This window comes from Oryx dammah, unplaced genomic scaffold (genome assembly GCF_014754425.2).
Source record: "Oryx dammah isolate SB20612 unplaced genomic scaffold, SCBI_Odam_1.1 HiC_scaffold_2, whole genome shotgun sequence".
In the NCBI taxonomy this organism is placed as follows: Eukaryota; Metazoa; Chordata; class Mammalia; order Artiodactyla; family Bovidae; genus Oryx; species Oryx dammah.
Window position 1 is genome coordinate 20,235,077 of NW_024070186.1, and position 20,464 is coordinate 20,255,540.

Consider the following 20,464-nt stretch of genomic DNA (forward strand, 5'->3'; position numbering starts at 1 on the left):
TTCTTGCCTTGAGGACCCCATGGACAATATGAAAAGGCAAAAAGATATGACAATGAAAGATGAGCCCCCAGATTGGTAGGTGTCCAATATGCTACTGGGGAAGAGCAGAGAAATAGCTCCAGAAAGAATGAAGAGGCAGAACCAAAGTGGAAATTATGCCCAGTTGTGGATGTGTCTGGTGGTGAAAATGAAGTACCATGCTGTAAAGAACAATACTACATAGGAATCAGGAATGTTAGGTCCATGAGTCAAGGTGAATTGGATGTAGTCAAACAGGAGATGGCAAGAGTGAACATCGATCGACATTTTGGGAATCAGTGAGCTAAAATGGATGGCAATGGGTGAGTTTAATTCAGATGGCCATTATACTGTGGGCAAGAATCCCTTAGAGGGAAAGGAGTAGCCCTCATAGTCAATAGAAGAGTCTGATATGCAGCACTTGGGTGCAGTATCAAAAATCACAGAATGATGTCCATTCATTTCCAAAGCAAACCTTTCAATATCATATCAGTAATCTGAGTCTATGGCCCAACCATAATGCTGAAGAAGCTGAAGTTGAACGATGCTATGAAGACCTACAAGACCTCCTAGAACTAAGACCAGAAAAAGATGTCCTTTTCATCATAGGGGACTGGAATGCAAAAGTAGGAAGTCAAGAGATACCTGGAGTAACAGCCAAGTTTGGCTTTGGAGTAGAAAATGAAGCAGGGCAAAGACTAACTGAGTTTTGCCAAGAGAACACACTGTTCACAGCAAATACCCTCTTCCAACAACACAAGAGATGACTCTACACATGGACATCACCATATGGTCAATTCCAAAATCAGATTGATTGTATTCTTTGCAGCTGAAGATGGAGAAGCTCTATACAGTCAGCAAAAATAAGACCAGGAGCTGACTGTGGCTCAGATCATCAGCTCCTTGTTGCAAAATTCAAGCTCAAATTGAAGAAAGTAGGGAAAACCACTAGGCCACTCAGGTATGACCTAAATCAAATCCCTTATGATTATACAGTGAGGTGATGTATATGATTATACAGAGATGATGAATAGATTCAAGGGGCTAGATCTGGTAGACAGAGTGCCTGAAGAACTATAGATGGAGGTTCGTAACATTGTACAGGAAGCAGTGACTAAAGGAGGCGGTGACAAAAGCCATTCCCAACAAAAGAAATGCAAGAAGGCAAAGTGGTTGTCTGAGGAGGGTTTACAAATAGCTGAGAAAAGAAGAGAAACAAAAGGCAAAGAGAAAGATACACCCAACTGAATGCGGAGTTCCAGAGAATAGCAAGGAGAGATAAGAAAGCCTTCCTTAGCGATCAATGCAAAGAAATAGAGGAAAACAGTAGAATGGGAAAGACTAGAGATCTCTTCAAGAAAATTAGAGATACCAAAGGAACAGGTCATGCAAAGAGGGGCACAATAAAGGACAGAAATGGCAAGGACCTACCAGAAGAGGTGGCAAGAATACACAGAAGAACTGTGCAAAAAACCTCTTAATGACCCATATAACCACAGTGGTGGGGTCACTCACCTAGAACCAGACATCCTGGAATGTGAAGACAAGTGGACCTGAGGAAGCATTACCACAAACAAACCTAGTGGAGGTGATGGAATTCCAGCTGAGAGATTTCTAACCCTAAAAGAAAGGTTAAAAAGAACAAAAAATCCCCATTAACTTAGTGTGTGAGGATCGCAACATGTTGTGGTTTTGCCTGTTAAATTATTTACTCCTTTGGGCTTTAGTCTAGCTGTCTTGATGGGTTGGCAGGAGACTTCTTGCAGAAAGGTTTCAAATGGATTTAGAATTTAAACCTAACTCATGTGCAGTCAGTGCTTTGAGAAGGAAGCACCGAACATCTACACCAGATGTGAGGGTCATCCCTTCAGCCTCGTTCTTGGCTTCGTCCTTTAGTAATAGAATGTTCCTTCAGTGTCTTGGAGATAGACATATGAGTTATAATGGACTAAATGGAATGAAATGCAGCAAGTAGACCATTTGGGAGTCATCTCTCCTGAAGCCAAAAACTTCATCATAAACTGTAGAGGATCGGTTGGGAGAGAATAACTGATAACAGTTTTGAATTTTATTAAAAGTGTTGCCTCCATTTCTGTGACAAGATTATTATTAATTCCCATGAAGCAGGGAGGACTCTGGCTTATGAATCAAACATGTGATCTCAAGAGACTGAGTTTACACCCTTCTGTTACTATGTATTAGAGCCAAGCTTTTTTCCTACTTGGAAACCTTAACCGCCCTGAACAGATACCAATTTTCCCTTCGCATGATCTTTAGGAATGGCTTACCACAGGACTCTTGATAACTAGAAATACTTAGCAGTTCCTTTTCATTATGAGTTTGTTTTGTTTTCTTTTCTAAATAAAGGAAATGCCCTGGAGTTAACCTTCCTTCACCAGACCAAAACATAGAAGATATAAAAATACCGCCTTCCCTTAGTCACAGTGGTAAACAGTTGCTTTTGGCTGCTCAGCATCTGTTCTCCATATTTAATGCCGCAAGGCCTTTCCTGCATTTAGTGCGGCAGGTCAGCGTCTCATGGGCATACTGGCTAGCACAATAGCCACTTGCCATTTGTAGCTACTGAGTACTTGAAATGTATCTGATGAACTAATTTTTTAATTTCATTTTAATTAATTTTTTTAATTTTAAAAACTGATGCTTTTAAAAACTTTTAATGCACATGAAACAATTCAAGTATATGAATCTATTTTTTCAACTGTAAGTTTTATGAAAATTACAATTAACTTTTTACAGTTCAAGTATTTGCATTGAAAAATTAGCTTCCAAATTGAGATGTATTGTAAATGTAAAATATACTTTGGATTTTAGGGGAAAAAGTGAAAAATATCTTAGGGTAATTGTTGTTATTGATTACACGTTGGGATGATAATATATGGATGTGTGTGTGTGTGTCTGTGTGTGTGTATGCTCAGTCACTTCAGTCATGTCTGACTCTGAGACCCCATGAACTAGAGCCCACTAGGCTCTTCTGTACATGGAATTCTCCAGGCAAGAATACTGGAGTGGGTTGCCATGCCCTCCTCCAGGGGATCTTCCTGACCCAGGGACTGAACCCGTGTCTCTGGCATCTCCTGCATTGCAGGCAGATTCTTTACTGCTGAGCCACCAGGGAAGCCCCAATATTTGGATATATTAGGTTAATAAAATATATAGTTAAAATTAATTTTTTATGTTTCTTTAAATGTAGTCATGTATGGATATGAGAGTTGGACTATAAAGAAAGCTAAGCACAGAAGAATTGATGCTTTGAACTGTGGTGTTGGAGAAGACTCTTGAGAGTCCCTTGTGCTGCAAGAAGATCCAACCAGTCCATCCTAAAGGAGATCAGTCCTGCGTGTTCATTGGAAGGACCGATGTTGAAGCTGAAACTCCAATACTTTGGCCACCTGATACGGAGAGCTGACTCATTTGAAAAGACCCTGATGCTGGGAAAGATTGAGGGTGGGAGGAGAAGGGGATGACAGAGGATGAGATGATTGGATGGCATCACCGACTCAATGGACATGAGTTTGGGTGAACTCTGGGAGTTGGTGATGGACAGGGAGGACTGGCGTGCTGCTGTTTATGGGGTCTACTGAGCAACTGAACTGAACTGAACTGAAATGTGGCACTAGACAATTTAAAACCATACATGTGGCAGATGCTATTTCTTTCTTCTCTCTCTGTTGCAGAACAGGCCCCGGTGATCTCTGCAGTGAGTTTGGCCAGCCAGGCGCTCCTCGGAACCTGAGTGGCGGGGTGGGGCAGAGGTGCAGCTGAGGAGCGTGGGGCCCAGGGAGGTCAGCTCTGCAGGTCAGTTGCTCTCCCTCCCTGTGGCCTTTCCTGGCAAGAGCCTCCAGGCTTTCTTGGTCTTCTGCTTCCATACTCGCCTAGCAGATTTCCTTTAGCACACATTAGCCAGTCTCTTTCTGGGGTTTCAGCCAGACACTCTAAAACAGACCTGATCAGGATTTGCAGGAAGTGTCCCTCGTTTCTTCAGAATCCCTTCAAGTCACTCCTGAAGTCACCATCACCAGCACTGGATTTGGGTTGGGCTGGGGCACTTGAGTCTTTGTTAAACTGGGATTCTGATGTTCAACCAGAATTGAGAAACAGGGCTTTAGGTCTTTTAGGCTTCTGCATGGCCAGTGAGTGGACAAGGGCATGGCAACCCACTCCAGTATTCTTGCCAGGAGAATTTCACGGACAGAGGAGCCTGACATTCTACAGCCCAGGGAGTTGCAGAGAGTCAGACACGACTGAGTGACTAAGCACACACATGGCCAATGAGTAAACATGAGTCAGTGCTGCACACTCCTGATGGAGAGGAAAGCAAACTTCCTGGGATCTGTGCACTCCAGTAGCTGGAAGAATTCCGTTGACACATTCAACAAATATTTAGTGAGGATCTAATATGCACTGGCTGGGCATTGTTCTAGACACTAAGTGTGTAGCATTGAGGCAAATACACAAATCCCCTCTCTGCTAAAGCATACTTCTTAATGGGAAGTGGGGGGATAATAAGCCAAATAAAAAAGAAAGATACATAGTATGTTACAAGCTGGCCATTCTCACGAGAAAGCCAAACCAGAGGAAGCGATAAGGAGTGTATCTGTGTATATATTAGAAGGGCAGAGACATTTGGATGGGGTAATCACAGAGAAAACACCTAAAATGTTACATTTACAGGAAGGGAGCAAGCCTTGAGAATACAGGACTCAGGGAGAGTTTTCTAAGTGAGAGAATCCCTCTGTCCTTGGAATTCTCTAGACAAGAACACTGTGGGCTGCCATTCCCTTCTCCAGGGGATCTTCCCGACCCAGGGATCGAACCAGTGCAAAGCCTGTACTGCAGGCAGATTTTTTACCATCTGAGCTACCAGGGAAGTGTAATCATTTATTAACACATATATACAAAATCTAGAAAAATGGTATGGATGAACCTCTTTGCAGGGCAAGAATAGAGACACAGACAGAGAATAGATTTGTGGACACAGTGGGGGAAGGGAGGATGGGATGAATTGAGAGAGTAGCATGGAAACATACACATTCCCATATGTTAAGTAGATAGCTAGTGGTAGAGGCTGCTGGCCAGTGCCCTGTCCCAGCGGCACGCCAATGCTGACCCATGCCTCTGCAGGAGACCCTCAAACACTCCCAGAGGAGTCAAAGAATACACAGTTGTTCTATTTTCTTGCTGGATTTTGACTTGTTCCTTTCTTACAACTCTGTCATCTTCCAAGTCACACACATTATCAACCAGAATCTTTGGAACATCATCAGTGTCTTTAACTTGCAGAATTGTTCTCTCGGATCATATGTATCTTTAAATGTGGACTGTGCTGCGTTGGGATAAAGCAAAGCCTTGTCCATGTTTCATGTACAGATCCCTCACCACTATAAATGGTCTGTTTCTACAGTATCCAAGATTTCACACATATACTGTTGTACATCTACTTTAACTTACTTTCTATAAGAATCTTATATTGTAGGACTATATTTTCAACAAAGATTCCTTGAATAAAGTGTATAATGAGAGTAAAAAAGAATAGATAGCTACTGGGAAACTGCTGTATGATACAGGGAACTCAACCTGGTGCTCTGTGATGACCTACAGGGGTGAGACGGGGGATGGAGCAGGAGAGAGAGTCAAGAAGGAGGGGATATATGTATACTTAAGGCTGAGTCACATATGGCAGAAACCAACACAACATTGTAAAGGAATTACCCTCCAATTAAAAATAAATTTTTAAGAGAAACTCTTGTTTCACAAAACTTATTGCAACCACACTCTTACACTAGAATGTTTATGGATTTTCTTCATGATAATCACAAAATTATGAGAAAGGGGTATCCTGAAGAAATAAAAATATTATGGCAGGATCATAAACCCTGAATGCTTTTTGCCCTGAATTAAGTGAGGACTCTTCCCTGAATCCTAATTTGGAAAATTAGAAAATTCTAACAGTCACTGAATGTGGTTTTGTTTTTCTTAGTTATCCTGTCTTCCCTCTGTACTTTGAGCTGATCACAGCACTCTGGCTGATTAGGTTGGACTCCATATCAAGAAAATTTAAAAAAATATGCCTCACTTCTTAGAATAATGGAAATAAAAACAAAAATAAACAAGTGGGACCTAACTAGCTTAAAAGATTTTGCACAGAAAAGGAAATTATAAACAAGGTGAAAAGACAACCCTCAGAATGGGAGAAAATAATAGCAAATGAAACAATGGACAAAGGATTAATTTCCAAAATATACAAGCAGATGATACAACTTAATACCATAAAAAAAAACCACAACCCAATCAAATAGTGGGAAAAAGACCTAAACAAACATTTCTCCAAAGAAGACATACAGATGGCTAACAAACACAAGAAAAGATGCTCAACATCGCTCATTATTAGAGAAATGCAAATCAAAACTACAATGAAATATCACCTCACGCTGGTCAGAATGACAATCATCAAAAAGTCTACAAACAATAAATGCTGGAGTGCGTGAGGAGAAAAGGGAACCCTCTTGCACTGTTGGTGGGAATGTAGATTGTTACAACCATGATGAAAGACAGTATGGAGACTTTTTTAAAAATTAGGAATAAAACCAGCATACAACCTAGCAATACCACTTCTAGGCATATACCCAAGGAAACCAAAACTGAAAAAGACACATGTACCCCAATGTTCCTTGCACACTATTTACAATAGCTAGGACGTGGAAGCAACGTAGATGTCCATCGACAGATGAATGGATAAAAAAATTGTGGTACATATATACGAGGGACTACTACTTGGCCATAAAAAGGGAACACATTTGAGTCAGTTCCAATGAGGTGGATGAACCCAGAGCCTATTATACAGAGTGAAGTAAATCAGAAAGAGAAAAACAAATATCATATATTAACACATATACATGGAGCCTAGAAAGATGGTACTGATGAACCTATCTGCATGGCAGCAATGGAGACACAGACATAGAGGAGACTTATGGACAAGGGTATAAGGCAGGAAGGAGAGGGTGAGATAAATGGAGAGAGTAGCTTGGACGCATACACACTACCATATATAAAACAGATAGCCAGTGGAAATTTGTTGTATTACTCAAGGAACTCAAACTGGGGCTCTGTAACAATCTACAGGGATGGGAAAAGGTGGGAGGTGGGAGGGAGGTTCAAGAAAGAAGGGACATATATACACCTATGGCTAATTCATGTTGATGTATGGCAAAAATCAAACCAATATTGTAATGCAATTTTCCTGAATAACTGAATTTTCCTAAAGGACTGAATTTTTTAGTAAAGAAAAAAAATAAATGTGCATTCTCTAAATTGTTAAATACTCATTAAAAACAAGTATTTCATCAGTTGATCAGCCCAAACTGCTGTGTGCCCCCGCTGCTGGGGCTCTGATATCCCTTCTCAGTCCCAGAGAAGACGTTCATGTTCGGGTTCAGTCTGGGTCTGTTGCCCAGCCTCTGTGTTCTTGGGCTAGTGCTCGGGCTTCCGTTCTGCTTTTGTTTGCAGACTTACAAATAAATGCTTGGCCCTCTCAACAACTGCAAATCAGGGATCAGGAAAGCAATCATGCACATGAATTCATTCATTCATACTTTTTTTGAGTGCATGCTAGCATGCATGGTTCCAATACACAAAAAAAGTGGACTCTACTGAGCAGACAGACCATAAATAAGTAGATATGTCAAGCGATCAGTGCTGTGAGAAGAATGGTAGGTAAAGGGGCTGGAGAGCAGGTGATGCTAGTTCAGAACAAGTGGTCAAGAAAGGATCTTTGTGACAGACTTTATTTTCTGGGCTCCAAAATCACTGGGGATGGTGACTGCAGCCATGAAATTAAAAGACGCTTGCTCCTTGGAAGAAAAGCTATGACAAACCTAGACAGTGTGTTGAAAAGCAGAGATGTTACTTTGCCAACAAAGGTCTGTATAGTCAAATCTATGGTTTTTCAGGTATGGATGTGAGTTGGACCATAAAGAAGTCTGAGCACTGAAGAACTGATGCTTTTGAACTGTGGTGCTGGAGAGGACTCTTGAGAGTTCCTTGGACGGCAAGATCAAACCAGTCAATCCTAAACGAAATCAACCCTGAATATTCATCGGAAGGACTGAAGCTGAAGCTGAAACTCCAATACTTTGGCCACCTGATGGGAAAGCCATCTCACTGGAAAGGACCCTAATGCTGGGAAAGATTGAGGGCAGGAGGAGAAGGGGACGGCAGAGGATGAGATGGTTGGTTGGTGTCACTGACTCAGTGGACATGAGTTCAAGCAAACTCCAGAGACAGTGAAGGACAGGGAAGCCTAGTGTGCTGCAGTCCATGAGGCTGCCCAGAGTCATACATGACTGAGTGACTGAACAGCACAGGCCTATCAGATGCAAGCAGACCAGAGTTGTGGGCAGAGCTGGGGAGACATGGCCCTGGGGGAAGCCTTACAAACAGGCTGATGAGAAATTCAGCTCCTCCACGATTACCTGAACTTTCTCTTGTGTGTTCTCAAAGGTTAAACCATCAACTCCTGGAGATCCTTACCTGGCTACTCCCTGGACAAGCCATGCCTTCTGCGGCCACTTTTGTGTAAAGCCTTATGGTGACTTCCAGTTGGGCAGCCGCTGCCCCCTCCTTCCCTGCTGCTGCCCACTAACTGGTGAGCTCTCCCTTTCTTCCTACCTTCCTATGTGAGGTTACCTGAAGGACGACTTCTCATTTTAAACCTGTGAGGGCTCAAACGACTGGCAAACCTGGCTGACTGTCCTGGGTGGACTGCTCAGAGTGACTTGCAGTGACAGCCTGGGGAGACCCTGGAAAGGGACCTGTCACTCCCGTGTTTACAGTCAGTCATTCACTCACTGATGAAGGGAAAGGGCCCTTGATCTTACTTTAGACTTTGTTGACTGGAGTTTTTTCTTTCAACAATCTTTACTATGTTTTTTAACATGATTTTATCTGAATAAATTAAAGGTAGGTGAGAGAGGTGATATGGATCACATGGGGAGAGGACAGCTGTGTATATGACAGACAGAAACAGATCAATTGAAATAAGTCAGCCACCAATTCAGCCAGTTTTTCTCAAGGAGGAAAAAATTATCACAAAATTACAATTACCGGATACAACTTTTAATTCGAATTGGTCAGAAACAATCTTGATTTCTTCTAAGTTGCAATTTTTAAAACTAGTAATAAGACTGAATAGCTTGGGTTATAAGATTTTATCTACCTAAAAAAGGATGCCTTATAGAAGGCTTTATTGTTGTTCAGAAGTATCAAAGTATTTTTATACAGCTTCAGTGATTATCACACAAGCCCTCAGTAGATAAAGGTCCTCTAAGTTTAGAAGTTAATCCCAACATACAGAAGGAAATACGAGATACCGCGAGGTTAAGGCTCAAAGGCAAATGTCTGCAAAGCCCAAATGACACACAAGACTCAGAACCCGGGTCCTTGTCAACGCTGGCCACCCACACCCACTCCAAGAAAGTATTTCAATAATGCCTGAAACGATTGATGCACATCAATAAATTCATGTACAGTGTTAAAGCTTTTTGAATTCAAAATATTTTCATTTGAAAATTTAAAGAATTTGTTGGTAACTGAACTGAATTGATTCTAATGGCATCCATAGAAACTAAAAATGTAACAAGAAACAGGTACAATTAATTTAAATAATATATTTTATTTAATTCAGTATATCAAAAATATTAACATTTCAACATGTAATCAATATTAAAATGTATTAACAAAACATTTATTATTTTTGTACTAAGTCTTCAAAATCTGGTGTATATTTTGTACTTTCTTAACTTGGATGCTAAATTTTCATTCAAAATACTTGCATTTAGACTTCAAAAAATTTACATTTGCCAAAGACAATTCACATACCCAAGTTATTCTGAGCATACTTAAAAGTTTTCCAGTAACTGAATTGAGAATCTAAATTAATTAAAATTTTTAAAAATCAGAAATTCAGTTCCTAAGTTATGCTGACCACATAATTCAGGTGCTCAAGATTCACAAGTGGTCCAGGGCTGTAGTTCTGGCAGCACTGATTTAACAGGCCACAAGGATGTTGGCTTAGGGTATTGCTTTTAACAAAACGGTGTTCAGAGCAGATTGTTTTTAATCTCCTCTCAAAACTATATAACTTTCTTGTAGGTTAAAACATCCATTGTTCACATCAACATTTTATACATAATTAAAATTTTTCTTAATTTTATTTCCTCATAAGATGCATGTCTTCTAGTAAACTTTCAACCATAATCAGATTTTATGGATAAATGCTTCCTGCTGAATTATGAAGAGATTTATAACAATATAAACTCTAAAATGACCCAATCAGTTATGTCTCGTTCAATGCAAACAATACCACACAGTGTTAAACCAACCCCTAAAACCAATGACCAAAAGGAGATCCTACTATATTTTTACAAAGTAGTGATTAAATATTTATTTAATATTTATTTAAATGGAACAATTCCTGAAAGTAAAAAAGTAAAAATATTTGTATGCTCATGATTTAGTTCTCCAGTCTATTTCATGATTTCTTTACAAGTAGTGTGTTTAAAAACTAAATGTTATATATGTTTAGGTGTTAGACTGAAGCTATAAAATTTCCTTTTTCACTTAAACCCTTGAGATTAAAAAATTTCAAGTGTGATCCTTGAAATGATAAAAGCCATTGCTTAAAACAGATGCTCAAATTTTTACCAAAGTGAGTAATTAATCCTGTGCTCAAGCTGTTGCAAAAGTGGAAAAATATTCAAATGCTGGCACTGATGAAGTGTGTATCAAGGTGAGGTGGTGTCACCTCCTATATCTTGGCCCTCAGGTTTTGGGCTTGGTCCCTCAGCTCCATTTTTGCAACTGCTGAGAGGTGGACTTCGTCAGGCCCATCTGCTATGCGCAAAGTCCGTGTTAGGGCATACCTGCAAAAACATAAAGAACAGAGTGGCAGCACTTATCATAGAGAAACCTGATGCTTCAACAGTCACTCTAACTCTAAGCCAAGATTATTAGTGTTTGAAATCTCACCAAGACAGTGATAAGAAAAATTGCACAGGGAAAATCAAGAAAAGTAAGCCCAAGGGCTTGTGAAATGTCATTTTAAAGTCCTCACTTTGGGAGTGGAATCTTAAATGGCATGGTGCAGTGGGCTTAATCTCATTCTTGGTTTGCTGTAGGTTCTAGAAGTTGCTAGGAGACATCTTGGGTAAGCCACAGGCCATGAAGAATATATAACTTTTATATAATATAAATACATAGTACTATATATTCAGTTCTTTCTTATTAAAAATTGATGGAGGAAAAACTGATGGGGCGCCAGATTCTTATCTCCAGTGTGACAGAGAAGGTGGTATCATGCCCAGTGGTTAGTGTACCTTCTTGATCTCAGCACTTACCGTGTGGACACAATGTGTTGGCTGGCAGGAATGGCCGCAGTCTGGCCACATCTATGGGTGTGGGTGGTAAAGCATCCTTAGTGTCTACCTAAGCCTGGCTCTGGGCCCCGCTTTGACCAGCTCTGCTCCTGTCCTCCTTCCTGTTCCAGGGTGAACCCTCATGAGTTATTTACAGTCCAGGAACCCTCAAAGCATCCTCTCAAGGTAAAGTGAACATAATTGAGGGAAATGACAATTGTCATCATAAAACTATTTATTGATACAGAGATCTACTGTAAAGTACCTATATTACCTCAGTTAGCTTTCAATTAGGCTTTAAAGTAAGTTAGTTATTTTTATTTTCTTTGTAAATAGTATCAAAGCATCTGCAGATATTTAACCCCAACACCATTAAATATAGATGGTGATTAGATGACATGTTAGTCAGAGGGTCCCAGGTGGGGCTAATGGTAAAGAAACTGCCTGCCAATACAGCAGACATAAGACATGTGGGTTGGATCCCTGGCTTGGGAAGATCCCCTGGAGAAGGGCATGGCAACCCACTCTGGTATTCTTGCCTGGAGAATCTCATGGACAGAGGAGCCTGGCGGGCTATCATCCATAGGGTTGCAAAGAGTCAGACATGACTGAAACTACTTAGCACACAGAACTCACATGTTAGCCAGAGGGTAATCCTGGGAAATACCGGCAGCTCCACACACTTGGATGGCCCGGTCAATAATTTTGCAGACGGCACGGGGGGCAGCTACTTTAATCATTGCAATCTGTATAAACAAGATGTAAGAAGAATGTTCTTTTCTTAGACAATATGTGTGACAGAATTTGATCTAATCTGTATTTTCTCTGTGAAAAGAAACAAGAGAACTTTTCCACAAACACTCACCACTGAAACAGGATCTTTGATGAAAGCCAACAAAGATCTGCTAATGCAGCCATTAGGCCGTATTTCAGTCAACATAGACCTTCTGGAAAGAAATACCTCATCCAAATTACATTCTATTAGCTTATTTATAACTTGCCTTGCTTTGTTTGCAGAAGGATTTCAGGCAGCTGATAAATGATACTTATCATGCTAGGGATCATAAAGAGGTAAAGAGTCTTCACTAATCATTTTCCCTTACAGTGTCATTGATTTTTTAAAAAAATGATTTTTTTTTACTGAAGGATAATTGCTTTACAGAATTTTGCTGTTTTCTGCAAACCTCAACATGAATCAGCCATAGGTATACATATATCCCCTCCCTTTTGAACCTCCCTCCCATCTCCCTCCCCATCCCACCTCTCTAGGTTGATACAGAGCCCCTGTGTGAGTTTCCTGAGCCATACAGCAAGTTCCCATTGGCTATCTATTTTACATATGATACTGTAAGTTTCCATGTTACTCTCTCCATACATCTCACCCTCTCCTCCCCTCTTCCCATGTCCATAAGTCTATTCTCTATGTCTGTTTCTCCATTGGTGCCCTGTAAATAAATTCTTCAGTACCATTTTTCTAGATTCCGTATATATATATTAGAATATGCTATTTATCTTTCTGATACACTTCACTCTGTTTAATAGGTTCTAGGTTCATCTACCTCATTAGAACTGACTCAAATGTGTTTCTTTTTATGGCTGAGTAATATTCCACTGTGTATATGTACCACAACTCCTTTATCCATTCATCTGTCGATGGACATCTAGGTTGCTTCCATGTTCTGGCTATCGTAAATAGTGCTGTTTTTATTGTAAATAGTGTCATACACAAAGATAAATTCAAAATGGATTAAAGACTTAAATGTAAGACCAGAAACTATAAAACTCTTAGAGGAAAACATAGCCACAATACTTGATGACATAAATCAAAGCAAGATCCTCTATACCCACCTCCTAGAGTAACGGAAATAAAAACAAAAGTAAACAAGTGGGACCTGATTAAACTTAAAAGCTTTTGCACAGCAAAGGAAACTATAAGCAAGGTGAAAAGACAACCCTCAGAATGGGAGAAAACAATAGCAAATGAAACAATGGACAAAGGATTAATTTCCAAAATATACAAGCAGATCATACAACTCAATACCAGAAAAACAAATAACCCAATCAAAAAGTGGGAAAAAGACCTAAACAGACATTTCTCCAAAGAAGACATACAGATGGCTAACAAAAACATGAAAAGATGCTCAATATTGCTCATTATTAGAGAAATGCAAATCAAAACTGCAATGAGATATCACCTCACACCGGTCAGAATGGCCATCATCAAAAAGTCTACAAACAATAAATGCTGGAGAGGGTGTGGAGAAAAGGGAACACTCTTGCACTGTTGGTGAAAATGTAAATTGATACAGCCACTAGGGAAGATGGTATGGAGATTCCTTAAAAAACTAGGAATAAAACCACCATATGACCCAGCAATCCCACTCCTAGGCATATACCCTGAGGAAACCAAAACTGAAAGAGATACATGTATCCCATTGTTCATTGCAGCACTATTTACAATAGCTACAACATGGAAGTGTCATTGATTTTATAGTTATGCTCTTATATAATTATGCTCTTATTCCAAATAAGCCAGAAACAGATGACAAGAAGGACTTTCTATGAAACATTTCTATGTGCCAGCATAGTGCTCTGCATTCTACATCAACTTGGTTATTCTTCATTGGAACTCTAGGTCATAGGCAGATTAGATACTTTGCTCAAGGTCAAGAGGTTGACAGAAGGTGACATACCAGGTACAATTCCAAGTCTGTATAAAGTCTAGTATTTTCCTACTTTTTGTTGCAGCATCTTGAGAAAGCTGAAGATATTCTTCATCCTGAAAATCTTTCCCTAAAGCAGCCCAGTGAAAGGAAAACTGGCAAATGACATACATTTATCATCTTTAAACAAAAATCAAATGGAAGCCTCCAATATTCTGAGTGCCCTCCAGTCACCATGAAACCTGGAATGCCCAAAGTATGGGAGAAACGTATGACTTGGCAAATGGTGGTCCAAAGGTTCTCACCTCTTTCTTAGCACCAGCGCTGCCCAGAGTATCAATGCTGTGAGCAGCTTTCAAAGTCAACAAGCGGATCTCCTCAATGGCAATGCGGCTTTCAGCAATCCAGTGAGCTACTACCTCCTGGAGGGGAACAAAGGGCAGCAGAAGAAGGAGATAAGCTGGTGTCTGAGGTCCACATATAACACATGAAAACAACCTATTCTATATATTAATATTTTTAAATGGAAGACTTAGTTTGATATAACCACCCAGCCATATACACAGTATTTGGTATGGCTGCAGGTAACTTTTGAAGATTTTAGAAAAAAAATTTATTTGCTCATAAAAATAATTTATTTTGGATATTCTGGTGTCTAAAGTCAAGACAGCCAAACTGAGCAACTGTCTTGTTGCCAAGACTCTCCATACTGGCTATTTTAAATGCTAACTGCATAGTCCCATTGAAACTTGTTAAGTGTAAGGTGGTGGATCTGCTTATAGACAGTCTACATAATTCCCAAGACAATTTCAGTGAGAATGGTCCAGCAGTCCTTTGTTGTATTGTTACTATTATTTATTTAGTAAACATGATTTTTTTCTTTGGTGAATAGTTCTATGAATTTTAACACATTCATAGATTGGTATAACTACAATCAAGATACAAAACAGTTTCATCTTCCCCCCAAAATTCCCTCATGCTGCCCCTTAATAGCCCTACCTCTAACCTGTAGAAACCACTGAATGGTTCTCAGTTATTATGTTGTTGTTGAGTTGTGTCCAACTCTTTGCGATCCCATGGAATGCAGCATGCAGTCCTTTGAGCACTCATGTCCACTGAGCTCATGTCCATTGAGTACTCACATCCATTGAACTAATGATGCCATCCAACCATCTCATTCTCTGTCACCCCCTTCTCCTCCTGCTCTCAATCTTTCCCAGTATCAGGGTCTTTTCTAATGAGTCAGCTCTTCACATCAGGTGGCCAAAGTATTGGAGCTTCAGCTTCAGCATCAGTCCTTCCAATGAATTTTCAGGGTTGACTTCCTTTAGGATTGACTTGTTTGATCTTGTTGTCCAAGGGACTCAAGGGTCTTCTCCAACACCACAGTTCAAAAGCATCAGTTCTTCAGCTCTCAGCCTTCTTTATGGTCCAACTCTCACATCTGTACACGACTACAGGAAAAACCACAGCTTTGATTATATAGACCTTTGTCGGCAAAGTGATGTCTCTGCTTTTTAATATGCTGTCTAGGTTTGTCAGTTATTATACTATTGCCTTTTTCTGAAGGTCATATAAATGAATTCTTTAGCATGTGTTCTTTAGAGGCCAGCTTCCTTCACTCAGCATAATTCATTTGAATGTCATCCAAATTGTTCTGTTTATCAACTGTCCATTCCTTTTTATCAGTGAGTAGTATTCCACTGTAGGGATGTACCACAATTTGTTTATCCATTCACCTGTTGAAGGACATTTGGGCTGTTTTCAATTTTGGGTGATTATTAAAGAGCTTCTGTAAATATCTGTATATGAGTTTTTGTGTGAACATACCTTTTCATTTTTAAAAGCAAATACCAGGAGTGGAGTTGTTAGGTCATCTGGTAAAAACTTATAAGCTGTCAACATTTTCCAGAGTGACTATGCCATTTTACCTTCCCACCAGCAGTATATGAGAGTTCCAGTTATCAGCACTAGGTATAGTGAGTACTTTTAAGTTTTAGCCATTTTCACAATGTGCAGAGATATCTCATGGTGGTTTTAATTTGTATTTCCCTAGTTGCTGATGTCGGAGAAGGCAATGGCAACCCACTCCAGTACTCTTGCCTGGAAAATCCCATGGGTGAAGGAGCCTGGTGGGCTGCCATCTATGGGGTCGCACAGAGTTGGACACAACTGAAGTGACTTAGCAGCAGCAGCAGCAGTTGCTGATGTGTTTGTTTGCCATCTATACATTCTGTATTTCTCTGTATTTATTAGGCTTCTTTCATTACTTTTATAATTTTTAGCATATAGATAGCATACATATTTTGTTATATGTGTACCTATTTCCTTTCTTAGTCTATTGTAAAATGGTATTTAAAAAATTTCAGCTTCCAAATGTTCACTCCTAGCTAGTGGTAAAGAACCCACCTGCCAATGGAGGAGCTACGGGAGATGTGGGTTCGATCCCTGGGTCGGGAAGATCTCCTGGAGGAGGGCAATGGCAATCCACTCCAGTATTCTTAACTATGGACAGAGGAGTCTGGTGGGTTACAGTCCATAGGGTCGTAAAGAATTGGACATGACTGAAGTGACTTAGCATGCAGTATATAGAAATAAAATTAATTTTATATGTTGATATAATTCCGAGACTTTGCTAAACTCACTTATTTTTAGTTCTAGGAGGGATTGTTTTTTGTTTGGTATAGTCCTAAGGATATTACACACAATCATGTTGTCTGCAAAGAGGCACATTTTTATTTATTTTTTTCCTCAACTAGGAACTTTCTTTTTCTTGTCTCACTGCAATGGCTAAGACTTCCTCTATGACGATAAAGAGCAATGGTGAGAGTAAACATCTTTTGTTCTCAATTTCAGGAATTAAAACACTCAGTCTTTCATTATTAAGTATGATGTTAGCTATAGAATTTTTGGATGGTCTAAATCAGGTTAAATAAATTCCTTTGTATCTCTAATATATCATGAATAGATGCTGATATTTTGTCAGTTGCCGTTTTGCATCAATTGATATGATCATGTGGTTTTTCTTTTTAGGCACTTAATATGGTAGATTACAATAATTTTCTTAATGATTGACATATGAATATGAATCAGCCTTGTATTCCTGGGATAAACATCACTTGGTTGTTCTTTTTATATACTGCTAGATTACTCTAGATTTTTGCATCTATAGTGGCCTGTAGCTTGTTGTTTGGTACTTTTGGTCTCATAAATGAGCTGGAATGTGCTTCCTCTTCTTCATTTTCCTGGAAGAGATTGTGTAGAATTGGTGTTTTTTCTTCTTTAGTAGTTCATCAGAATTCACCACTGATACCATTTGGGCCTGAAGATTTCTTTTTTCAAGATATATTAAATTGTGAATTCAACTTCTTTAATAGAAGCATTTAGGGTTATCTATTTCATATTCTTCCAACAACACAAGAGACGACTCTACACATGGACATCACCAGATGGTCAATACTGAAGTCAGATTGATTATATTCTTCACAGTTGAAGGAGAAGCTCTATACAGTCAATAAAAACAAGACCAGGAGCTGGCTGTAGCTCAGATCATGAACTCCTTATTGTACAATTCAGACTTAAATTGAAGAAAGTTGGGAAAACCACTAGGCCATTCAGCTATGACCTAAATCAAATCCCTTATGATTATACAGTGGAAGTGACAAATAGATTCAAGGGATTAGATCTGATAGACAGAGTGCTTGAAAAGCTATGGACAGAAGTTCGTAACACTGTATAGGAGGCAGTGTTCAAAACCACCACCAAGAAAAAGAAATGCAAAAAGGCAAATGGTTGTCTGAGGAGGCCTTACAAATAGCTGAGAAAAGAAGAGATATGAAAGGCAAAGGAAAAAAGGAAAGATATATCTATCTGAATGCAGAGTTCCAAAAGATAAGAAAGCCTTCCTAAGTGAACAATGCAAAGAAATAGAGGAAAACAATAAAATAGGAAAGATTAGCGATCTCTTCACAAAAATTAGAGATACCAAGGGAACATTTCATGCCAAGATGGGCACAATAAAGGACAGAAACAGTATGGACCTAACAGAAGCAGAAGATATTAAGAAGAGGTGGCAAGAATACACAGAACTATACAAAAAAGAACTTCATAATGCATATAACCGTGATGGTGTGATCTATCACCTAGAGCTAGACATCTTGGAGTGCAAAGTTGAGTAGTCCTTAGGAAGAATCACTATGAACAAAGCTAGTGGAGGTGATGGAATTCCAGTTGAGCTGTTTCAAATCCCAAAAGATGATGCTGTGAAAGTGCTGCACTCAATACACCAGCAAATTGGAAAACTCAGCAGTGGTCACAGGACTGAAAAAGGTCAGTTATCATTCCAATCTCAAAGAAAAGCAATGCCAAAGAATGTTCAAACTGCTGCACAATTGCACTCATCTCACATGCTAGCAAAGTGGTACTCAAAATTCTCCAAGCTATTCTTCAACAGTACATGAACCAAGAACTTCTAGATGTTCAAGCTGGATTTAGAAAAGGCAGAGGAACCAGAGATCAAATTGCCAACATATGTTGGATCATAGAAAAAGCAAGAGAATTTCAAAAAACATCTACTTCTGCTTCATTGACTATGCTAGACTGTGTGGATCACAATAAACTGTGGAAAATTCTTAAACAGTTGGGAATACCGGACCACTTTATATACCTCCTGAGAAACCTGTATGCAGGTCAAGAAGCAACAGTCAGAATCGGACATGGAACAAGAGATTGGTTCAAAACTAGGAAAGGAGTATGTCAAGGCTGTTATTGTCACCCTGCTTATTTAACTTCTATGCAGAGTACATCATATGAAATGCTGCCTGGATGAAGCACAAGCTGGAATCAAGACTGCAAGGAGAAATATCAATAAGCTCAGATATGCAGATGGCACCACCCTTAAGGCAGAAAGTAAAGAGGAACTACAGAATCTTTTAATGAAGGTGAAAGAGGAGAGTGAAAAAATTAGTTTAAAATCCAACATTCAAAAACTAGTATTGTGGCATCCAGTCCCATCACTTCATGGTAAATAGGTGGGGAAACAATGGAAACAGTGAGAGACTTTACTTTGAGGGGCTCCAAAATCACTGCAGATGGTGACTGCAGTCATGAAATTAAAAGACATTTGCTCCTTGGAAGAAAAGTTACAACAAACCTAGACAGTGTATTGAAAAGTAGAGACATTGCCAACAAAGGTCCATATAATCAAAGCTATGGTTTTTCTAGTAGTCATGTATGGATGTGAGAGCTGGACCACAAAGAATGCTGAGCACTAAAGAATTGGTGCTTTTGAACTGTGGTTTTGGAGAAGACTCTAGAGAGTCCCTTGGACTGCAAGGAGATCCAACCAGTCAATCCTCAAGGAAATGCATCCTGAATATTCAGAAGGACTGATGCTTAAACTGAAACTCCAATACTTTGGCTACCTGATGCAAAGAGCCAACTCATTAGAAAAGACCCTGATGCTGGGAAAGATTGAAGGCAGGAGGAGAAGGGGACGACAAAGGATGATATGTTGGATGGCATCACCGACTCAGCCGTCATGAGTTTGAGCAAGCTCTGGGAGATGGCGAAGGACAGGGAAGCTTGGCGTGCTGCAGTCCATGGGGTCACAAAGAGTCGGACACGACTGAGTGACTGAACAACAACAACAATTTCATATTCAGTGAGCTTTGGTAGTTTGTGGGTTTTTGAGGAGTTGGTCCATTTCATCTAAGTTGTTAAATCTATATGATTGGCATACATGCCTGAGGGTGTGTTTCCCAAGCTCCAGACCTAGAGTGAAGGAGACTCTAATTAAGCTTCAGCACCAGTCCCCATTCTCTAGTTTAGCCTTTCCCAGAGAACGTTAGACAGTAGTTTAGAGAAAACCTGCACAAATTAAGAAACTCATGCTTCCAAAGACTTCTGTTTCTAGGAAGATGGAATAGATGTACTTTCCTCTATTCCTTCGACAAAGTACAAACCAAAAATGGGCACTGTCTATAAAACAAGCATAAGAAGACTCTGAAAGGTAGAGAGAAGAAGGTAGACTGCAAGGGACTTTTGGACCAGAAAAAGAACATGAGATTAAGTTCCCTGGATTTTCTCTTTGTCTCATATATCCCAGACTTGGAGCTGAAGAAGCCAGCAACTTGAAAATGCCAATGAGCCCAGACCAAAATCAAATGAAAAAGAGCATCAACAAAAGTCTACTGTCTATAGCTGAAGGACTGGGAAAGGGCAGCTAAAAAGACAGAAAACCTAGAGAATAACCACCCTATCTGTGCCAAATACCACAGGAAAAAATCATTGGCCCCACCCCAACTCATGCCAACACAGGCTTCCACCGTTCTGAGTGCTGTAATGAGGTACCTC

General features: G+C 39.7%; 1 protein-coding gene across 1 annotated transcript in view; it reads right to left on the minus strand.

The window, feature by feature from the left end:
* Positions 1-9,128: 9,128 nt before the first annotated feature.
* Positions 9,129-20,464, minus strand: part of ACAD11 (acyl-CoA dehydrogenase family member 11) — a 119,665-nt gene continuing 108,329 nt past the window's right edge. Inside the window, exons 18-20 of the mRNA XM_040232753.1 lie at positions 14,416-14,532; positions 12,084-12,193; positions 9,129-10,955 (exon numbers count right to left, since the gene is read on the minus strand). Coding sequence (XP_040088687.1) covers positions 10,841-10,955; positions 12,084-12,193; positions 14,416-14,532 — 342 coding nt within the window. The 3' untranslated portion in view covers positions 9,129-10,840. The remainder of the gene's footprint in view (positions 10,956-12,083; positions 12,194-14,415; positions 14,533-20,464) is intronic.